We start from the raw sequence: 22100 nt of genomic DNA, 5'->3' as shown, positions 1-22100 counted from the left end.
AATTTCGATGTTTATAATGTGTTGTGATTCAAATAGATCGATAGTGGTTGGTTGGATGTTGGTAAAAACAAATCGAAACATTGAACGTAACGTGACAGTGGGCCTTAATGAAGACTTAAAGTGATACTCTAAGGAAGCTTTAGTGTGAAACTTCAAGAGCACAAATGTCAGCTTCCACAAAACATACAATAATGAAATTGCTACTCCTTGGTTGCTGAGCTCCACTTAACAGAGAGTATCAATTTCATTAATGTATGTTTTGTGGAAGCTGACATTTGTGCTTTTGAAGTTTCACGCTAAAGCTTCCTTAGAGTATCACCTTAAGTACTTTGTCTTAGCTTTTAGTTTTCGAATTTGAAAGATCGTCGGTTACAGTGGCTTGCTTGATAAGTAGAAAAATATGGTCCCAGATTCTTTCATATTTAAGAAATTTATGGTCAAATCGCTTGTTTATCGTGTATTTTGCAAACTTGCCGGGTCTGAACTCGAGTAACGGTATGATGCAATAAATATGAGGGGCTCGGTGGTCTTAGAGCGACCGTTTTTGCTTACTGAGCAGACATCATGAGTTTAATCTCAGGTTTTATTTACTACATGGTAATAACAGCAACTCGGTCGTTAAAAGAAGCTTGTTTGCCTAGTGGCAAACGTTTTTGCTTACTGAGCAGAAGACCATGGGTTCAAACTCAAGGTCCTTCGTGTTATATGATCGTTAGGACATCAATTCAGTTTATCGTTTACCAAAACGAACCTTGCTGCAAACGCAACCCTGCTGCAAACCTAACATTCTTGCCCAACATCCCAGCGTTACATATGTTCATTCTAGCTTAAGCAAAAGGTGGACTATGTTTGAAAGAAAAATCAATCAACTCCTGCACATTAAATAAACCAGCAATGATTCAGTAACGATTAACGGTCATTTTCTTCTTCTTCCAGTACTCCGGTATACGAATCGGTCCGGTCGTGAAACGTGACGTGATGAAGGCCTCAACCATGTTGGAACACGAGAATCAGTAAGTATCGATCGAAATCTACTTTTGTGTACCAGTTTAGCTGCTTGTTGGTTTTTCAAATTATGACCCACGCAAGGTATTTCCACCAGTCAGCAAAGCAGTGCATCCGAAAAAACGAAAAGCCATTAAAATAGACAAAACCTCCCCGATGGAAGAACTATAAAACGTTGATATATCTGTCGCGCAGTCTCTACGGAGCGTGGCGATAAAATAAATCCGAAAATGGATTTTCGGAAGCACCCACAAGTTTAACGACAACACTTGAAAATCCGACTGCAGGATCTGGCTGAAAATCCTCGGCCCGGTGCAAGTGCTGGAACGACGCGCAACTATCGATTGTAATTACCGTCCATGCAAAGAACAAACCTCGATAAGTGCACTTTTATGACCATGTGCGCACGATTGAGGCTACGCTTGTGTTTTTACCGGATGCAGGTTTATGGCCCCATCCGTCAGTAAGCCAGCACCTCCGGCCCATCGGGTGACGTTAGTGGATTCCTTACGTTGCAAATATTTATCATTTTTATCTAAAAAGCCACAATCAGCCAACAGCTCCCAATGACCGGGCACAACCACACACACACATAGTCAAGGGGAACCACTTCCCGCGTTGAGTGCGGGTTACCATTTTTTAACACCCACAATTCTCGAAACAAGTTATAACCCATCACTCATCGTCGTCGTCGTCGTCGTCGTCTGTCGAAGCTCCACGGCACAGCCACTCCACTTAAGTGAGACGATTGAAATATTTTAAAAAGCCATTTGCTGTCTTCAAATCAGTGGCTCATTCATTATCGGCGATTAATTTTTACGACGGAAACCCAACGAGCGGCGCACAAATACACGACGCAACGCTACACAAGGACATGCACTAGAAAATCACGTCCGTTGGATATGTTTGTTCATGAAAGGTCGGGAACATTTACAAGTAGTGAAATGCGCGACATTAAAAATCCATCCTGGAAGTGGTGTTTTATGGCAGATCCATTAGCATTGAGCCAGGAGCATGGAGCGGTACTTGAACTTGATAAAAGCTATAAACATGACCATATGACTGTATAGACAATAAAAGGGTGTTCCACACCGAAAAAACTTCTGAAAATTCTGCTGGAAATTGTGAACGTCGCCAAAGAAAATCACACAGTCAGGGTTTGTACCTAAGTAAAAAATGATTTGTGCTCTAACTTTGTATTAAGTTCTTTTTTTGTGAAATTATTCTTAGAATCACTGTTAAAACTTGTTATTATGCCCATTTTATCTGAAGAAATGAAATAGATACCTCTTAGCAACCACGAGATATTATCGATTTTTTTTTCAAAAGATATTTCACAGAATTTGGTTTAGAAATAATTTAAAGAAACTAAATTCTTCGGAATTCCTAAAGAGCTCGAGAAGCAATTTTATTTTAATCCTGGTAATGCCATTTATCACGATTTCCTACCCATCTTATTCAACACATTCCAAAGCCAGGGCACATTACAAAATATAGTGCATTCAATTCTCAACTCAACACTAATACTTAATTTAATCAACGTGTAGGAGCGGTATCCATCGGTAAACTGTTTGTGGGAGTCTTTCGTCAATCTACTTTTATTTTATTGCATTTTCGTTATACTTACCTACCATGGCTGACTGACTGACTGACTGACTGTCTGACTAACTGAACCCAAAGCCGCCGTGTCGTCGGCGATACTTCAGTAATGCAACGCTCGAGCATTCCCCGTTGAGTGAGTGCCTGGGCGCGCAATCGTGGGTGACTTTGTCTCTAAACACCAGCGCACTATGGACGGGCGGCATAGAGGTGATGGTGATGATGATGATGATGGTGACTCATCGTAAACGAGACCAATTCACAAAGTGACATGATCGATTGAGATAATCAATGAGCACGCCAACAATGCGCGGGTCCCCGCGGTTGGTCCCATATGGTTCTAATTCGCGGGATTTCCATCGTTCCCGGGGTTGGAATAGCCAAGCTGTTGAGGCTAAGGGGTGTTTTGCACCACAAACTTACTGATTGACGTTCTATATCGTTCCTTTCGGTTGCAGGTACGCTACGATTCTCGCCTTCGACGTCAAGGTGGAACGTGACGCGCAAGAGCTCGCCGACAGTCTGGGCGTGAAGATATTCCAGGCGGACATTATCTACCATTTGTTCGATAAATTCATGGCCTATCGGGACGAGATTAAGCAACGCAAGCGCGAGGAATTCAAGACGATTGCCGTGTTTCCGTGCAAGCTTAAGGTGAGTACACGGGGAAGGCATATGATGGGGATGGTGGTAGCAACAATAATGAACAAGATATTACACTGAACAGCGAGGGTTTCTGCATTTTGTCAGCGGCGGTCGTTTAGTAAATTGTTTGGAATTTATCGTTTAAGTAAAGGCATTGTGTTTGGTGTTAGCGAATTCAACAAAATTTACTAGGGTTCTGCCTTAGATCAGTCAGTGAAGGGGGGTCATTAAAGCACGATCATGCAAGAGGGAACGGGTTCAATTTACAGTCCGGTCAAGGAATTTTTCGGTTCGAAAAATTACTGTACTTCCCTGGGTCTAGAGGATCAAGCATAGAATAGGCGTAAAGTTTCAGTGGAGGCTTAAAATCCAAAGATTATGATTAACTAGAATGAAGCCAAAACGATTGTCTAGTGCCTAGTCAAAAGAAGCCCAGCATACCATTCCGAAAGGGGTGGGCTCGATTCCAGATCTGGATATGGAATTTATCGGCTTGCAAGATTTATCTACTTCTCGGGCCATACAATTCTCAAAGTTTCGCTGATTGCGACCCACATCAATATTGAAGACAAACTTGATAAGGCCAAAATTATATAAATATATAATTATATAAATATATAAACGCAAAAAATGCCTAAACCTACAGAAATAGGGATATCAATACCTAAAAATATCGATAATATAGCCTACGCTAAATGAATCGAGAGCTAAATGGCCTTTACTTTTTGTAAGTTAGCGGCAGCTAAATTGTCACATACAATTTTTTTAATCTCTCACAATATCTCTATAACTTTTTTTTTCTGTTGAAAACTTATCCCTTTTTCTCTGATCGCAATACATTTTAAAATTGCTTGAGAGCAATATTTGTGTCAACAAATGGCCACTTTAAATCAGCAGAAACAAATCTTAATGGTTGCGTCCGAAGCACGACGTAGGACTACGAGCTTTTTTATGTTGTTCAATTATGTGATGCCCATAAAGATTTTTTTGATTTTTTACTTTAAAATGTATTTGTTAATTAACTCTAAAAGTAATAAAACAATTCCCATACACTTTACTTTCAACCTTACTACCAAGAGAGTAAGCTACTTTGTCTCTCACACTATTCTCTCACTCTCACGAGCTCAATCTCTGTACATACCATGTGTTTTAATGACCCTCGATTGTGATTTCCCTCGCACAGACTTCAAAATAGAGTACATGACACTGCAAAACATGATTGGTGCCTCTATATATGCATTTAGATTAACATCCGAACTCCCTTCTTCGTTGCATACTCTGCACAAAAGATACTTTTTTATTTCATAAAAACGGCGGGAAAGGGGTGGGAATTAAAAAGTATTTTTTGTGCAGAATATTCAACTTCGAATGTTAATCAAAGTGCATATATAGAGGTACCAGACATGTTTTTGCACTGCCCTGTCTTCTGTGAACAATTAACGGAAAGCAGTTTATGCATAATTTTCGACGGATGTGATGCAATGACATATGATGGCCAAAAACTACAGAATCCATATCCTTTGCTTCGTCAAATATTAATTAAAAAATCAAAGCATTCAAAACTAATTTCTCTTACATTCAATGTAAGGATGGATTTGATACATTCTCTGCATATGTTTCATACAACGAATATAATGTAAGATTCTATTACAGATTTGCATTCAAAGTATACCGAATTAGCAATGTTTCGCGACATGAACATATTCTGTAATGTAGTCGCCGGAACAAATTTTGTTTCCTCAAATGCATTGTGCCTAGAAAATCATCTCGGTAAGATTTTATACAAAAATATGCATTCAATAAACATTCAAATAAACATTCAAAGTTTTGATATTAGGTGACCTCAATATAGTTAATTAAAGATTCAATTTTCAAAATTCATAATTCTGCTTCTATTTCATTCAAAATAAGGTTCCAATCATGTAGAGTTGATTATATTTCGGAAACGGAATAATGTTTTTTTTTTTACTGTAATCGGAGCGGCGATCTGCTAAACAAAATACATTTAATATAACAAACTTGTTATACAAAATTGAAAGTGCGTCTGACAGCACACTATATTTTGATGTTGTTGAATTATGACAGTTAAGCTGATTCTCATTTGAGTTTGTCATTTACCTGTGTTAAATAAAAATAACAAGACATAGAACTGTATTTTGACATTGAACTACCATTTTGAATATTTTGCTGCTGTTTGCCATGAAAATTGCATAGCGTATACTGATAAATAAAAACGTTATAAGCCAAATCGTTTAATTTGTTTAGTCCTCATTTCACGAGTAACGGCGACATTCTATGAAGAATATGACAGCAAATCAAAATTTCTAATTAAAGGTCTGTTATTTCAAAGACTCACTGACAAATTCTGATCCACACTGTGCACCAGTTGTCTAGTTGAGCTTTCAAGCTAGAGAAATTTCTCATTTTTTTTCATTTTCCAGCAATAATGACGTTCAGAATCGATGTCAAATAATACCAAAACAATTGAAAATTTATGAGTTTTCTTCACATCCTTTTACATGGATGCTTAAGCTACTAAAGGGTGTATTCGATAAAAAATGGCACACACATATTTCAGGGCTGGTAGCGAGTCACTTTTAGTGACTGGGTCACTTTTTTCAAGCAAGTCATTAAAAAGTCTCCTCTTTTAAGGCCAAGTCACTAAAGTCATTTTTTAATCAGTCACTATTTAAAACTTTTTTTTAACGTGAATTTACTTCAAGATTGATCATGTTTCTTGCTGTGTGTAAGAAAGGCCTACATTTTGTTCTAATTTTTAAACAATTAGAAGTTGACGACCTTGTAAAGAGTTTTTTTTTACGTTTAATAGTCTTTCTCTATCTACAGGGTTTACTCTTTTGGCAAAATAAATATCCCTGAGTTTTCCAGGTTTTCCATAACTTTGGCGGATAATTTCCAGGTTTCTAATAAGAAAGCTATTTAGGAAATGCGTTAAAATATGATTTTTTTTGTAGAAAAACAACAACAATAATTAACGCAAACGTTTTTAAGACATGACAATCAGTTTTAAAGAAACAGCTTTACTTCATTTTAGTAAGTCTAAGATCACAACATATTTAATGTCTTGAAGTTTCGTGCTAGCAAAATTGTGGAAACTTTTAAGACGTTCTATTTATCTCAGAAAAAAACTAGATCTAGAGATCATGTCCCCATTCCAGAATTTTAGCCCAGACTATTGGATTGGCTAAAAAATCTTGAAGAGTGAGTTTAGACAAATTTAGGATAATTCCATGATTTACTGGAATAAAATCGAAAACCCTTAAGATGTTCCGAGCAATTCAATACAGAGACCTTCAGAAAATTCATGGAAATTTTAGAAATATTTAAGAAATATTTCAGAAATTTCACAGAAATCCAGAGAATTCCAGGGAAGTTTAAAGGCGTTCACGAGAATAACATTTATTTTAAAGCAGAACCGAGTCTTCATTAGAATTGAGAGCTTGAGGGAAGCTCCGAGAACATCAAGACAGATCATAGAATTAAAGGGCAGTTGAAAAAATTTCAAGGAAATTACAGAAACCTTAGAGAAGTTTCAAGAAAATTTCCGGGAATATCCGGAAACTTCGGTTTGCTCAGAGAAAATTTCTGGAACGCAATAAAAATTACATGAACATCCGGAAAATGTGAGAGTTTTTCAAGGGAGTTGTATCATGGAAAGATCTAAAAAAAATCGGTTGATTATAGAGTGGAGGCGAACCAGCCTAAGGCTGAAAGCCTCCTAAATAAAGCTAAATTAATTAATTGATTATAGAACATCAACGAAGTTCCATTAATTAAAAAAAAATGCAAGAGCTTTTAGCAACCAAGAAATTCCAGAGAACTTCCAAGAAATTTAGATATTTAAGATTGTTTCGTTATATTCACTGCAGTTCCGAGCACTTTGAGGACGATCAGATAGCATCACAAAAATCCCATTAACTTAAGGAAATTTGCAGCGACTAACAAGGAGTTACTTTGAATTATGGGATATTCCGAGAATTCTATGATTGATCTGAAAACTTGAGAAGATTCAGGGAATTATAAAACTTACCGGAACATTTGATAAATTTAGAGAAATTAAGGTAAGTATAGAAAACTTAAGGCTTGGACTTTCCAGGGAAAATTAGTGATTTAAGGCAAAGTTCCGTGAGCGTTTATAAACTTTATAAAACTTGAGTAAAATTCTTGAACTTAAAGGCAATTCAATCAATTCCAGTAAAATTGGGTTCTTTTAAAAAATACTGAGATATTCAGGGCAGTCCAGAGAATTTTAAGGAAACTGAGAAATATTTTGGGCAGTTTTAAAAACATCAGGAAACTCTAGACTACTGAAGAAGCTATGAATTAGTTTCGAAAATTGACAAATCTAGAGAACTTCAGTGAAAATCATAGACCTATATTAATTATTTCGTTGCGGGAGCTTAAAAAAGTTCCTGAAATTTCATAATAACTTCGAAATCTTCAAAGAAGTACAGAGATCTTCAGAAACATTTCGAGAACTTCATAAAAGTCTATGGAACTTAAGGGAAGATCCGAGAACTTCAGGAACTTATATGGACATTTCGGAAGCATTTCAAATAAGTTTGGCAAAGCTCCAAAAACAAGGGGGATTTCAGGGGAGTTCAGTTCCAGCGGAAAATTTCAAGAAGTTCCCAAATTTTTAGAGAACTTAAGAGATGTTAAGAAAATTATTGAGGTTTTCACATAAGTCCAGAAGTTCAGGGAAGCTTAATTTTTTTTTAGAAATAAGTTCAATTAAATTCAGAGTAGTAAAACAAGCTTCATGAGAACTGCAAACACTTTAGAAAAGTTTCGATAGCTCCAAGAAAGATAATGATCTAGATAAAAAGCTAAATAACATTCAGAAAAGAAAAGATATCCTCAGAGCAGAGATATTCCAGGGCAGCGAAATTACATAAATTTCAAAGAAGTTTAGAGAAATTTAGTGAATTGTTAAAACTTTAGAGAAGATTCATGATCATTAGGAAAATTCTGAAAATTTTAGGAAGTCCGAAAAAGTTGAGAGAATTGTAGTTTTTCAAACTACAAAAGAATTTCATGGCAGTTTCATTAACCTCAAGAATATTTTGGGTTCTGTTGTTCTGTTGAAGACCTCAGAGTAGTCCATTACATATTAAGAATTTATGAAAATTCGCTTTGAGTTCTCCTTTTCATTCGCTCGTATTCTCCCGAAATTTTCACGGAATTATTTCGGAAAAGAAATTGGAACGCCTGTCTGAATTCTCTTAAAAAATATAAGAATATAGCTAGAATACTTCTCGCAACTATCCTCCGAATCAAATTTTCTTTTAATTTTTCTAGGAATTGCTTTGAAATTCTCCTCAGTAAGAAATCCTATGGAAAGATTTGCAGAATATTAATTGAATTCATTTCAGATTTCTTTTTAAATCTTACTCCTTCTTTTGGAATTCTACACACATTGAAAGTCTCCTAAAAATTCATTTTCACAATTCCTTAGATTTCTCCCCTTAATTTGTTTGGCAATCTCTCCTGGAATTATTTTTCGAATTTAATTGAAGATCTTCTGGAGTTATTCTCAGATTTAATTGTAATCCTCCTTTTAGCATCCTCTTCACCCCCTAAGTATTCACCAAAAAATTACGAGGACTTATGCTCCGATTTCAAATGTGTGAATGGAAATAACTAGGAATAGGGGAAATGGTTGTAATGCAACCAAAAATATTTTCAGCGATGGGCCCAATCTTACATCCATAAGCCAACATTAGAACCATTTCCCCTATATCTATTTTTTTCCTTGATTTGTTTTTCGTCGATCTTCTTTTCCATGCTAATTTTTCTAATGATTTTTTTATGCTTGAAATCTTTCACTGGTGAACATTTCAGAGTGGCGTCTCTTACCGTTCTTGAGATATTTCCATTTTGTCCGATAGTAAAAAACTAATTTCAAGTTATCATTTTTTGCGCCTTGGTTATGAAAATCCGATTGATCTTACATTTTTGCCACCCAGTGTAACGCATTGAGCAAGTTCATTCATTCATTCATCGTTTGACTAGCAGCCGGCCGACCATCCAACCGACCGGAAAGGATGTCGCTGTTTAATGAAATGAAACGCTAATTGCATTCTTCAGGGACCGTGTGTGGGGATTTAATGGGCATGCTCACGTACCTAGTTGATTATTATTACGCTGAGTGGCGTGGTCCGTGCGTGTATGCTACATCCTTTGCGTGAAATCAACGTATACAGACGGCGACAACGACGACGACGGACTGATTAATGCGTTTTCACGAGTGCCTTGACCCATAAATGGTCGTATCCTTTGTAGAACCTGCTCCCGTGCAGCAGTGGTGGGCGACTTCGTACTAATGAATGGTATCTAGTTGCCGTGTGAGAGCCATTAGTTAGTTACTCGTTGCAGCAGCTTAACACTGTTATTGATGTAAAATCTAAGCAACAAAAAATCGCAATCATGCTTCAACTTTTCAATCAAATTCAATTGCTCATATCAATATGATTGAGCTGCATTCAAATTCCTAAAAATCAAATTACCTTGTCACACCAGCAAAGCTACAACAGTCCTCTCATTCATTCAGAAGCCCTAGTGGCATCACAATCAATTGAAACCTCACAACTCAAATTGTGAATGAGTGCAAACAAATCTGAATGACCGCAGCAAGGTCGATTATCGTCGAATCGAATCGAAACCAAGTCAGAAAAATAACGACCAACGAATCATGATGTGTGAGCGTCGTTTCCAAATCGCATGCGACCGAATCGCGCCGATCGCATAAATACGGACGATGACGACGTTGACGGAGTAGCTAACCAGAATAATAAGACAGACCACGGGTCCACAGCACAGCAACAACGGTGGCGACTACGGCCGAGACGGCGGCCAAGCCAAGCAGCCAGCGTGATATAAAACAGAAAATCGGTCACCAACAGACAGACCAACGGCGACGACGTCATACATATCCGATGTGAGGCAGCGATGCCGCGGCTGCCGTTCTTGTTGAGCAATCGGTTTCAATTTATTGAAGAGTCTGAATGTTTTTGTGAATGAATTGTTACATTCATCGATCGTGGCGGAGTGACCTTGGGTTTATATAAATAGCACGCACTGCGCTATCTTGAAATGTAGCCGGCCTTTGGTAACTACCTACTACTTGTGTGCTCTGTCGGTGCGGCACAGGAGGTGATGATTATGTTTTTGGGATGAACGGAAGGGATGTCGACTGCACGATTGTACTTCGTTGCGCAGAGTGAACGCGATCACGATTCAGAACAGCGATTATTATTTATAAAGAAGGTGAATCAGAGCGGAGAACGAAATGCCGCACGATAAATGACGGCTGTGTTGTCGAAGAATCTGTGTTCTACTGAGTGCGAGCAAGACCTTGATGCACCAAATGGAGCACATAGATTGATTAAATGAGATCATTGGTTCATTGGTAATTTTTTTCTCAATTTGCAGAAGAGTGGAGACAATTTCCAACCCGAAAAAGAACGCGTTCGGTTCGGGCGCCGAAACTTCCCTATTTATTAGTAATGTCGTCAGCTATGCTGCATAGACTGACGGAAGCCTTAAAACGATAAATAGCTTCCAATCAAATACTTATGCTACTTAGTTCTACTTCTACTCTACTCAAGCAGATACATACTAGACTGGAAATACCACAATGTCCGAAAACAGTCTCCGTCAGGCAGCGAGTTGGTACCATTATGCGTACCTAAGCCTTCTTCACTTCTAATCACCATGGAGGTGCGGCTCAAATGGCTAAATATGAAATGTTTATAACCGGAATCTACACCTGGGATGAGAGACCTTAAAACAACCACGTACTGTTTTTAAAAATCCAGACTTATTCGTGATTTCTCGCGGATAAAAGCTCAATCTCTCTAAAAAGAAACTAAAAGGGACAGCCCAATGGGGTTGTTCGCAATGGTGACGTAGGACTACGTGGTCTTATATAATAAATCTTATTTGTTAACTGCAGCAGGAGCTTGTGTTTTGTGTAGAAATAGGAATTAGAGCGGGGTTCTCTCTGCTTATATTCTTTAGTATGACGCACTTGACATAGATGGCCCACAGCGACTCACGAAGAGCTACTGATTCCGATCAGTAGCTGTGTGGCTTCTTCCTCCTTCTACGGATGGTCATATGGGCTGCAGCTCGCTGCTTGCAGACAGCCTTTCGTTGTGTACTGGAGAACACCACCAATCACCAACCGATGATTGAATAAATACCGAAGGTGAGACCGGAAGGAATTCAACTTTAAAATCTGTGATAGGGAAATCGCTGTTCGCAGGCAATCGGTGATTATTTCAATTATCATAGCAACAGTTGCACAGTCGTCCAATTTTCAATAGAGACATTTTGAAAATTTTAACAGATTCGAAGAAAAAAATCCTATCGATTAGCGTTTTAAGAATTAAAATCCATCATCTCTGGATCAAAATTTGACCACTTTCATGCCGCGGACGACTTTAGTTTTTGAAATTGCACCCCCAATGTGGCCTTAAAGTACATGGTATGTTAGATTTAAACATATCTAGATAAAGCTGGAATTAGGCGTAACAGATTTTGTAAACAATGACTTCTCTCGATGATTTTTAGGAATTCAAAGCACGCTCACGCAAACCCACATTACCGTCGGGTAGAGGTAGTCTTACCTCTTACCCTACCTGATGATGACCCGATTGATCCAGCGTTGATAGCTAGCTGCTTGGGGGGAGCTTTCCCTAAGAAAATGTTTATGGTTATTTTGCTTAACGACGTGTTTGGGGTATCATACAAACCATTTGTGGAATAGTGCAATCATTTGGGTTATCATTCGGGTATGGTAATTGTTCTATTGGAGTTTTATTGTGTACTGGAGAACACCAACACTCATAAGATTGAATATGTTTGGTGAGACCGGATAGAATTCAACTTTGAAATCTGTGTTAGGGAAGTCACTTTCTGAAAGCAATCGGTGTTAATTTCATCTATCAGCAACAGTTGTACAGGCTTGCAATTTTCGATAGTTATATTTTGAAAAATGATAAAGTCTTAATTGATGCGCAGGAATATTTCTGATCGATTGGAGATAAAATTATTGAAATTGGTCCAGGGGCAGCTGCGTTATTAACGTTCAAAATCTTTCATAATTTTGTTACATGTTCCATTTTCGGTTTTCACAAAGTGTACCCCCATATAGCAATCACAGACGTAGTCTTACGTCAAAAATGCCAACTGATAGAGGAATGATTCCGCTACCATTTTAACATTTCCTTTTGCTTATAAAAGCATGATCACGAATCAGTCTGGAAGTTATTACCGTAATAGCAACCAACATTTGGAGACTACGAAACGACTCAACGGCAACGACTTTTAGCGAAAAACAATGGACATGAATTGGAATCTGGAAAGCATTTACGTTGGCAGAGTAAGCTGTCGAAACTCGAAATCCCGCGACTGAGTGAAGTCCGTTGGCCGAACTTTGGAGAACATATACTGCCGTATGGCAGGTACTGTCACATTCTGGCATTCACTATTCTAGATTATTCAAAAATATTTGAAAAAAAAATTGCCAAAGATTTAATAACGACAAACCACCCTAGAATAGCCAGAATAACTTTGAAAATGACAAACTGATGATGAAAACTAGGAATATCTCTGAATTTTTTTTTAATCGATTAAAATTGTTGGGATATTCATTCGCATAATTGTCTTGAAATATTCGATTAATCCAGCAATCATTTTTTTTTTATTATGAAAACATGAACAAGTGCCCAAAATATAAAAATGTTGAACAGTACATTAATTATAACTTTTACAACAAGCATCGCCTAACGGCGCCGGTGGTGTAGTGGTAAGCGTGATTACCTCTCACCCCAGCAGGCCTGGGTTCAATCCCAGTCGGCGCCGCCGGGATGTTCTGAGGCATAACATCTCTAATCACGCCTTCCTTCGGATGGGAAGTAAAGTCGTTGGTCCCCGGTTTATGAGTTGATGGGTCGATAGGTAGGGTCCAGGTGTGGGAGCTGCCTTCCTGGCACGTCGGTAGCATTGGTGCTCAGCACGGAAAACAAGATCGACGGAAAAAACAAACCAAAGGAAAAAAAAAAAAAAAACAAGCATCGCCAGTACTTACTGTTTTTTTGGGTTTATTTGATCATTACAGAAAATAACTCCGTTATCAACAATAATATTATAATGCTTAATTTTAGAAAAATATCAAAGTAAAGTTACAATCAAGAATAAATATTTAAGCGAGTATTGCCCTAGTCAAGGGTGAGGAGCTTGACGTTGATTCGTCAAGTGTCGCTATAAATTCTGTTTAGTTAGTATTTTTGAATGTAACAGAAAAATAATATTAGCCTACATTGATGAGTTTAATTTTTCTTCATAAGTTAAGATAAATAATTCATCTGGATTGTAATGTGCTTTATGAAAGTTTCAACATACGAAACTTGATGGATCATGCCTATAACACAGTAGTAGTAAGTAGTAACAGTGCCGCAAGACCTAACAACAGCTGCCTGCAGCTTAAATGATCCCGGAACGCTCATCCATTGAACTTATGGTTAGAATATGATTATACTTTTCTACAAACCTATCTATACTTCTGTTCTTCTCATGTTTTGTTCCAAGATAACTAATACTAATCCCCTTTAATCCATTATCTTGGAATCATCCGGCATGATGCACGTCCAAGTTGGACCTCAAAGAAATAACCCGCTTTCAATGGCCTAAGGATACGGACTAGAAGCGCTTCGAACAGGACATCAAAAAATTTAACGTAGGACTCGAAATCAACAAGGAATCTAAGCTTTATGTACTCGATGAAGTATTCTGACAAGTAGTTAATGGGTGGTAAGTTAAAATCAAAGCGGAGTTAAGGATCATAAAAGGTAATTGTCAGTCATTATTGTTACTATTTCAATACGTGGAGACGAACCTATTTTATCAAAACCATTTAGATTAACACAAAAACAACAATGACCAAACGGGCATCATAGCCTAGGAACGTCTGTGTGTTGATTTTAAATAGAGGCTCATAGAAGCAAAATTTTCCATTGAAAGGATCCAGTGTTGAGTTTTAGCTTTTCAGTTTATCCTATTACTGCTGGGAACATTGTCTCAGTCGGGGTTTAATTAGTAGGTTAATGTAAACTCCAGCTGATTTGGAGAATTTAGTACATCTTATATACATGGAATTGGTTTGATAATATATATTCTAGGATCTCAAATCTATTAGTTTAACTACGACTAAGATAATGTCCATATCAATGCAATATATACATGCAAGCTGAATTATGGTGTCTAAGCACATAATTTCCTAGACACCATAATTCAGCTTGTATGTATATATTGCATTGATATGAAAAGTATCTTAGTCGTAGTTAAACTAATAGATTTGAGATCCTAGAATATATTTTATCCGTTGAATTCGATCTTAATTAATGCGCATAGATACCTTAAATCTGTAGGACTGTGTTTCTGGGAGGACATATGTTAATGTTGTCGGCTGGTAGTGGACTGTTTCAAAAAAATAGTGACTTAAGTGATCAAATAATTTAAAAACGTGACTGAAAAGTGACTTTAGGATGATCCAAAAGTGACCGAAATGGCAGAAAAAATACTTGAATTACATCTGCGGAAAGTTCAATGATGCATTCAGGGGGAAAAAGAAGAAACGTGTGGAGCTAATTGGAAGAAACTTCCAGAGGAAATCTTAATAAATCCGATAAATGTTGGATGGAACTTTTGAAAGAAGTAAGAAGAAAGTTTCAGAAGGCCGAATAACATGGGGAAATCTGAACAATTTCCGACAAAAGACGAGATAAATCTAGTAAAAGGCAGTCGCTTTTCCTGGAAGAAGTCCGAATAAACTTCCGGAGAATGATGAAAAAGAAAACTTCCGAGAGATGTTGTAAAAATCACCCCAAGGGAGTTTGGAAAAACTTCCGGTAAAAGTCGGAAGAAACATCCAAAGGAGGTTACTTCTGGAGAAATTCGGATGACAGTCCCAGGAGAAGTCGGAAGCATCTTTCGATGGAAGCGAAATTAAACTTCATTACAACTTTCTGCGAAATCGAAAGAAAATGCCAGGGTATCCTTGAAGTCGAAATGGTTTTTAACTGGCTTTCTCAGGAAGTTCTCTAAGGTTTTATGAAACCTTCAGCGGTGTCCGGCCACTAGGCATAAGATTATTATGCTGAATGGTTTCCTGCTTACCGAGACTTAATGAAATTTTGACGAGCTTCCAGACATAGTCATAGTTAAAAATTTCGAAATTTTAACAGTTAAATATTTTTCCAGACTATTCGGACTTGAACAAAAACATTCAGCCTGTATAGTTATTTTTCCTTAATAGAAGAAATTTCATATATGCTCTGAAATTTGCAAGACTCATCTTTGCCAATTAATTGCTTGTATTTATGTAAATTTTAAATATTTTTCCTTCTTTCAAACAAGGACTGTCCTGCATTCGAGTTTTACTGTTTTCGTGATTTTTAATACCTGGAACATTATTTTCCTTCTTTACGCTATACATTATGAATGTCTTAAATCTAAAATTAAAGGATTTGAACCGATTACTCGAGGTCCTCTCGGGGCTAGTGGACCGGGAGAGGGAGAAGGAGATTGGGAATTTGAGTTATGATTAAAAAAATTCACTATTTCTAAAACATGTACTTAATCCTATAGTGTCCCATGTTAATTAAACTCGAACTCAATGTAAGTCCAGTAAAATGTAACCGCAACAAACACAATTTATCGACAAATGGTAGAGAGTGTATGTTCTTGTTATATCTTAGCTTAGCTTAGCTTAGCTTAGTCTGACTGCACGTATCGATAGTTGCACTCCGTGATTGATCTGAACCAGTGAAATTGTACAAAGAATCAACTGAATGGGGCTTGGTAGTAACCTGCCATTCTCAGTGTACATGTTCCAGTGACTCCTACCTTTAAAGATCAATAACGTCACCGGCCACGTCCTTGCAATCAGGTGGGAGAGGGAAGGAATGTTAGTGTGTGACTTTTGTTGTTTTGGGACCGTGTTTACCTCTGCATCCCACAAAAGTCACAGGAAGGAGGTTTTGTTAGTGGGTTAGGTTCGTTGGATCAGGATTCACCTTGATAAGTGATGCGATCTTTTGTTTTGTGTAGTTATTTATAAGTGTTTTCGATTTATGCTCTAAACAGCCGGCTGTCTAGAGATGTAGATCATTATTAGATGTGTGTATACCGATTTAAACCAACAATAAGGATACTGTTGGGGCCCCTCACAAAGTGTGATGATGGTTTATTTTATTTTATCAATGACCAAAATAATTAATTATAAGCGGTTTGAACCGATTTAAACCAACAGCAAGGATGCTGTTGGGGCCACTCACAAAGTGTGATGGTGGTTTACTTGATTGAATATAAAATAATTATTAGAACCGATTTGACCCGATTTAGACCAACGGCAAGGATACTGTTGGGGCCACTCACAAAGTGTGATGGTGGTTTATTTAGTTCGGAAGAAAATGAATATGTATACTTCTTTTTTTTTTATATAATAGAACGAATTTGTACTGATTCAAACCAAAAGCAAGGGTTCTATTGGGGCAACTCACAAAGTGCGATGGTGGTTTATACTATAAGGGCATAAAACAAAATCAAGAGCCATTTCGGTTTCCATAGCTTCCTAGACACTCGGCCGCAAAATAATCTTATCCGACGGAAACGTCTCGATCATCGCTGCACAATGGTTTATTATAGCATTTATAAAGTAAATTTGAATACCTTATTGTTTATTTATTATCCATTTTGACTTGACTTGGTACCGTTCAGTTTTATGATGACAAAGTTGCCTGGAGAAAAGTGACAGTTCAAAATGTTTCGGAAGGGAGTCAGCTAGTGTCGTCCAAGTTCAAGTGCGGAAAAAATGCCATTTAAAGTAGTACAAACAATTGAAAGATGCGAAACATGCCTAACCGTAATTCTTTCTGGTTGGAAAGAAGCTGGAATCCTACACTGGCCGGAAAAAAAACGCGGTAGCGAAACTCTCTCAAGACGAGTTCTCCATGCCAAACCCAATGTGGGAACGTATCAATTGAGTGAAAAAAAGAGAGTTCAAGACTCGCTTGGAGGCTGAAGCAGAATTGGAACAGATGTAGCCAGTTTCGGATACGGAGGCGAACGAAGGGAATAATCCACCACCGTCAAAGAAAGTTTGCCCCGAAGTCTACAAGTCCCCCAGTCGGAAGGGAAACACAATAAGAGACTTTAACGAAGTTTTCCTTATTCCTGGGCAGGAGGTTGACACCTGTGAAGCTGACTGTAAAATCCAGAATCAGATGAGATTATAATATATGCGACACAAATTCACTTTTTTATAGGGGAACATGTGATGTGAATAGAACCCACCATCAGTGCAAGGATTACATATGACTGCAGATACTTCACTGGTTGTAAAGTTCTGCCTGATGGTTTGTTGCAGCTGGGTGAATCAACTTCATTGAAGACCTTTGGAAGACAAACGACAAGATGTACGTCTATCAACACGTGACAAGGGACTGGCAAATCCACGAACACTTGTCCAGTCTACAAATCCATTGAAACCCTTAGGCTGCCCCCCCCCCAAACCCAACATATAATAATGTTTGATTGATGAAACGTATTCAAAAAAGGGATATTTAGAGAGAACAATCTTCAACTGGAACGTACTCACCAAATCAATACATCCGGGAGCGCATTCTCGATGCTTAATTTTCTCTAGTTATTTTTAAACAACTCCTCCTCCAGCGAATCCAAACACACAATAACTAAATATCACTTTTCTTCTTCATGTCACTCTGTGCACAAAAGCAATGCACACCGCAAAAACCTAATAATAGATCAGCGCGGTCGAGTCACACTGTCAACAAAGGGAGCGAGAGCACACCAGGCACCAAAGCAACAGGGGAAAAACATCAGCACAAATCATTCTAAATAGAATCATCGCGTCCGGGACACAAAACTATTCAAATGCGAGCACCGAAAAACTACACGGCAGCACAAAGATAGCCCGAGCTCTAAAAAAAAAGCACGCAGCGGAGCAAAAACACACAACCGTTCTCGGACGCTTCTCAAAGCGGACTCGGTAGAGAGTGTATGTTCTTGTTATATCAACGTTTAATGTTAGTAGTGGTCTGTATAAATTGTAATATTTTTTTTCTAGTTTACCTTTGAAAAAGGCCACAGTAAACGGCCGAAACGTCGGGCAATGCATTGTTGATCGTTTGGATTACCTTAGACTGAGAAAGCCATTGAAAAGAAATCTCACTACATACCAGTCGAACAACCTATTAAATCTGAGACACCGCGACTTTTTCAGGCGACTGGGTGGATGGTGTCGTTCAAGAGGGGATATGTCTGTGTGCGACAACTGGTGAGGCATCATATTACTGTGTATTGTTCTCAAAGTCTGTGCAAAGTTATCCTGAATCGGATACAGGAGAAGATCGACGCGACTCTTCGGTGGCAGCAGACAGGTTTGCGTGCCGAAAGATCTGGACCATGTTGTCACGCTCCGCATAATCCTGGAGAAGGTCAACGAATTCCAAGAGTTCATCTATTAGATATTCATTACCTACGAAAAAGCTATCAACCGACTCAATCACGAACATCTGTGAAACTCCCTGAGACGCAAAAGAGTCGCGGATAAAATAGTCAACCTCGTTGGAGCGCAGTACGAGGCTTTCACATGTAGAGTCCTGCATAACGGAGCCCAATCCGACCTTATCCGGGTAGTCGCAGATGTAAGGCATGGATGTATACTATCACCGCTACTGTTCCTCATCCAGGTGAAAATGGCGGTGAACTGAACCGTGGGCTGCTCATCGACATAGCCGAAAGCTCCTCTGCGCCGGGTCGCACCATCATCGTCAACAAGACAAAATCGTTGTATGCCAACACGGACAACCCTTCCAACTTTGCGGTAGCGGGGGCAAGTAGTGGAGAAGGTCGAAAGTTTCCAATATCTTGACAGCCAAATAGCGTCAGACGGTGGGACCAAGAGCAACATGGGTGCACGAATCAAAAAGGCTAGGGCTGCTTTTGTTAATGTTTGGAGATCTGGCCAGATAAGTCAACGCACCACAATCCGAATTTTCAACTCAAACTGGAATCCCTTTATTGTTATACGTCTTCGAAACGTGGTGTGTATCAGCGGAAAACACGCAAAGGCTGCAGGTCTTCATCAACCGATGCGTGTAATTTTTGGATCTCGAATGCTGAGCTCCATCGTCAATGTCATCATAAGCCGATATCAACAGAAACTCGAAAACGTAACTGGAGGTGGGTCGGCCACACACTACTATTAAATAGACTGAACTCATGGACACTTTGGTGAACCTAGAACATCTTATACACATGGAATTAGAACCTAAATGATGAGCACACTGTCGTTATACGTATGAGTGTCCCATGTTCTGTACAAACCTTATAGACACTGCATCACAATCTATATGAACTTGTTTGGAGTTATTTCGTAACTAAGGTCATTGTATCATTCATGATTGTTCTGGTGAATCATTTGGATAGTTTGGAGAACCTTGAGTATCGTATAAAAATAAAAATAGCTAATAAGTGATGCGAAAAAACTCTATGAACATCAGTATCACGTGTCATCACTAAGGGAATCGTGCAGGCCTTCGTTGATCCATTAGATCGAATCGTCTGAACTCCTGGACAATTTGGAGAACCTAGCACATCTTATACACATGGAATTGAATCCTAAATGATAAGTACAATCTCAATTAACCTGTTTGGAATTGTATCGTTACTAAGGGTCTTGTATCAGTCATGGTTGATCTGGTAGATCATTTAATCTGAACTCCAGGATAATTTGGAGAACCTTGAGCATCTTATCAACATCAAAATATATTAGGGTGGCCACCAAACCGGGAAAACCGGAAATACCGGGAAATATCCGGGAATTTGGAAAGAAACCGGGAAAACCCCGGGAATTCGACGAGAGAAGCGGGAAAAATAAATTGACCATACCCAGGCATGGCAAATCATTTACATTCATTTCGTGCATGCATTTGCATTCATTTGCCTCTAACTTTTTCCATAAACAGAAATCCGTAAAATGATTTTTTGAAGCTTTTGTAGATTTTGATATAAGCTAAAAGTTTTGCAAAAAACTCAAATCTGTAAATCTGTAGAAACTGTTATTATTTTTCAGTGAATGTAATTTAGATTCACTGAGAAACAATGGCTGGTTCTGTTCGCTCTGGTTCATCATGCATAAGAGGTACAAATTTGAGTTTTTCACAAAAGTTTAAGCTTAAAGACTGGAACGCGCAAAAATTGGTCGACAAAAAATCGTTTCTTTCATTCAAAATTCATATCACAAAAATATTCTTATTTTTCTTTTGGTAGGTAGTTCAATTCAAATATTTAACGAAAAAAAAATGTTCGTTTATTCTTTTGCTTTGCCAAATCCGAACTGCCACCTTCCCTTTTTCTGATGCGGTATAAAACTCCTGTCCCGATTTGGCCACATCCAGCAATTTTGCCAACTTGGCGAGTGAGAACGTCGGATTCTCTTGCTGCGCGCGCAAAATTTTGACACGCGTCATTTTGAAAACTGGAGAGCAAACAGCGAAAACTCATCATAGCAACATTTGTATATAAAATCAACTTCCAAATGCAGCATTCCAGGTTTTTTTTTATGCATTTTTAACAAAAATTTGAAGTTGACCAATTTTTGCGCGTTCCAGGCTTTGTATCGGAATCTACAAATGCTTCATGCATCATTTTACGGAATTTTATTGATGGAAAAAGTTAGAGGCAATGTAATGAATGTAAATGATTTGCCATGCCTGACCGTACCATAGGAACAAATTATTGCACCAGAATTTCAGAAAAAAAAACAACATTGAAGCAGAGCGATTATTTACCAAATGAATGTCTTGCTCTATTTGCTGCATACTTTTTTTTCAATTTCCCGTCTTATTGTTTTTGAATTTTGAATTATTTCCCGGAGTATAATTTTTCGTTTTCAATTCGAAATCAAAATAACCATGCAATTTTATTCAAAATTCTAATAATATGAATTCCAGAATTAACTTGGAATTCTGCTTTGCATTATCATGAAATTAACCAGAAAACACACCGCGTAATAATTACCGTTGAATCCTTTTGGAAATTCCTTGAAACTCCTTCTAAGAATTTGATTGGAATTCTTCTTAAAATTCCGTTGAATCTATTCGGAGATTCATTTGAAATTCTTTTAATTTTTTTTTCAACTCTATTCAAAACAGCAGAAATCATTCAAAACCCCTTGGGTATTTGACGAATTTTTTTCTAAATTTTTTTGCAATCGATTTTGTTGGAGCTCTGTGATGAATCTTTCGCACTAGAGTTGATATTATCCCCAAACCACTCTTAAAACTCTGTTTTTTGTTGAATCCTCATCATAATTCTCCTGGAATTCTTCTTTAAATTCATCAGTAATTTTTCTCACGCTCCCATGCAAATCTCCTCAGAATCACGTAGGAATTTTCTTTAAAGTTTTTTCCGCAACTCCTTTGGAAATCTTCTAAAATTACCTAAGAATTTAATTTAGAACTTGCATTCTTCTCCACAGAAATCCCTTCAAATTCATCTAACAATTTCTAAGGACTTCATGAAAGAATAATTCTGGAATTCTGCTCAGAACTTATCCTTGGAATATTATGTGCGATTACTCCTCAATATTTGTTTGAAATCAACACTTTGGATGCTTTTAAATTTTACTTAAACTGCCAGGGTTTGTCCGCAAGATTCTTTAGATTGTTCTATAATTTGTTATAACCCTTAAAATGCTTCCAAGTCTCAGAGACCAAGTATGATATATTTTTTTTTTC

The 22100-nt window shown here is 37.9% G+C and overlaps 1 protein-coding gene across 1 annotated transcript in view; it reads left to right on the top strand.

The window, feature by feature from the left end:
* The window catches only part of eIF5B (eukaryotic translation initiation factor 5B), a 306531-nt gene that overhangs the window by 124135 nt on the left and 160296 nt on the right, over positions 1-22100 (top strand). Inside the window, exons 5-6 of the mRNA XM_065219537.1 lie at positions 937-1013; positions 3063-3258. Coding sequence (XP_065075609.1) covers positions 937-1013; positions 3063-3258 — 273 coding nt within the window. The remainder of the gene's footprint in view (positions 1-936; positions 1014-3062; positions 3259-22100) is intronic.

Source organism: Ochlerotatus camptorhynchus, unplaced genomic scaffold, assembly GCF_037179485.1.
Source record: "Ochlerotatus camptorhynchus isolate MF236.1 unplaced genomic scaffold, CSIRO-AGI_Acam_v1.1 ptg000105l, whole genome shotgun sequence".
Taxonomy (NCBI): domain Eukaryota; kingdom Metazoa; phylum Arthropoda; class Insecta; order Diptera; family Culicidae; genus Ochlerotatus; species Ochlerotatus camptorhynchus.
The sequence above is the reverse complement of the archived record's forward strand: the minus strand, read 5'-3'. Positions and strand labels throughout refer to the sequence as shown.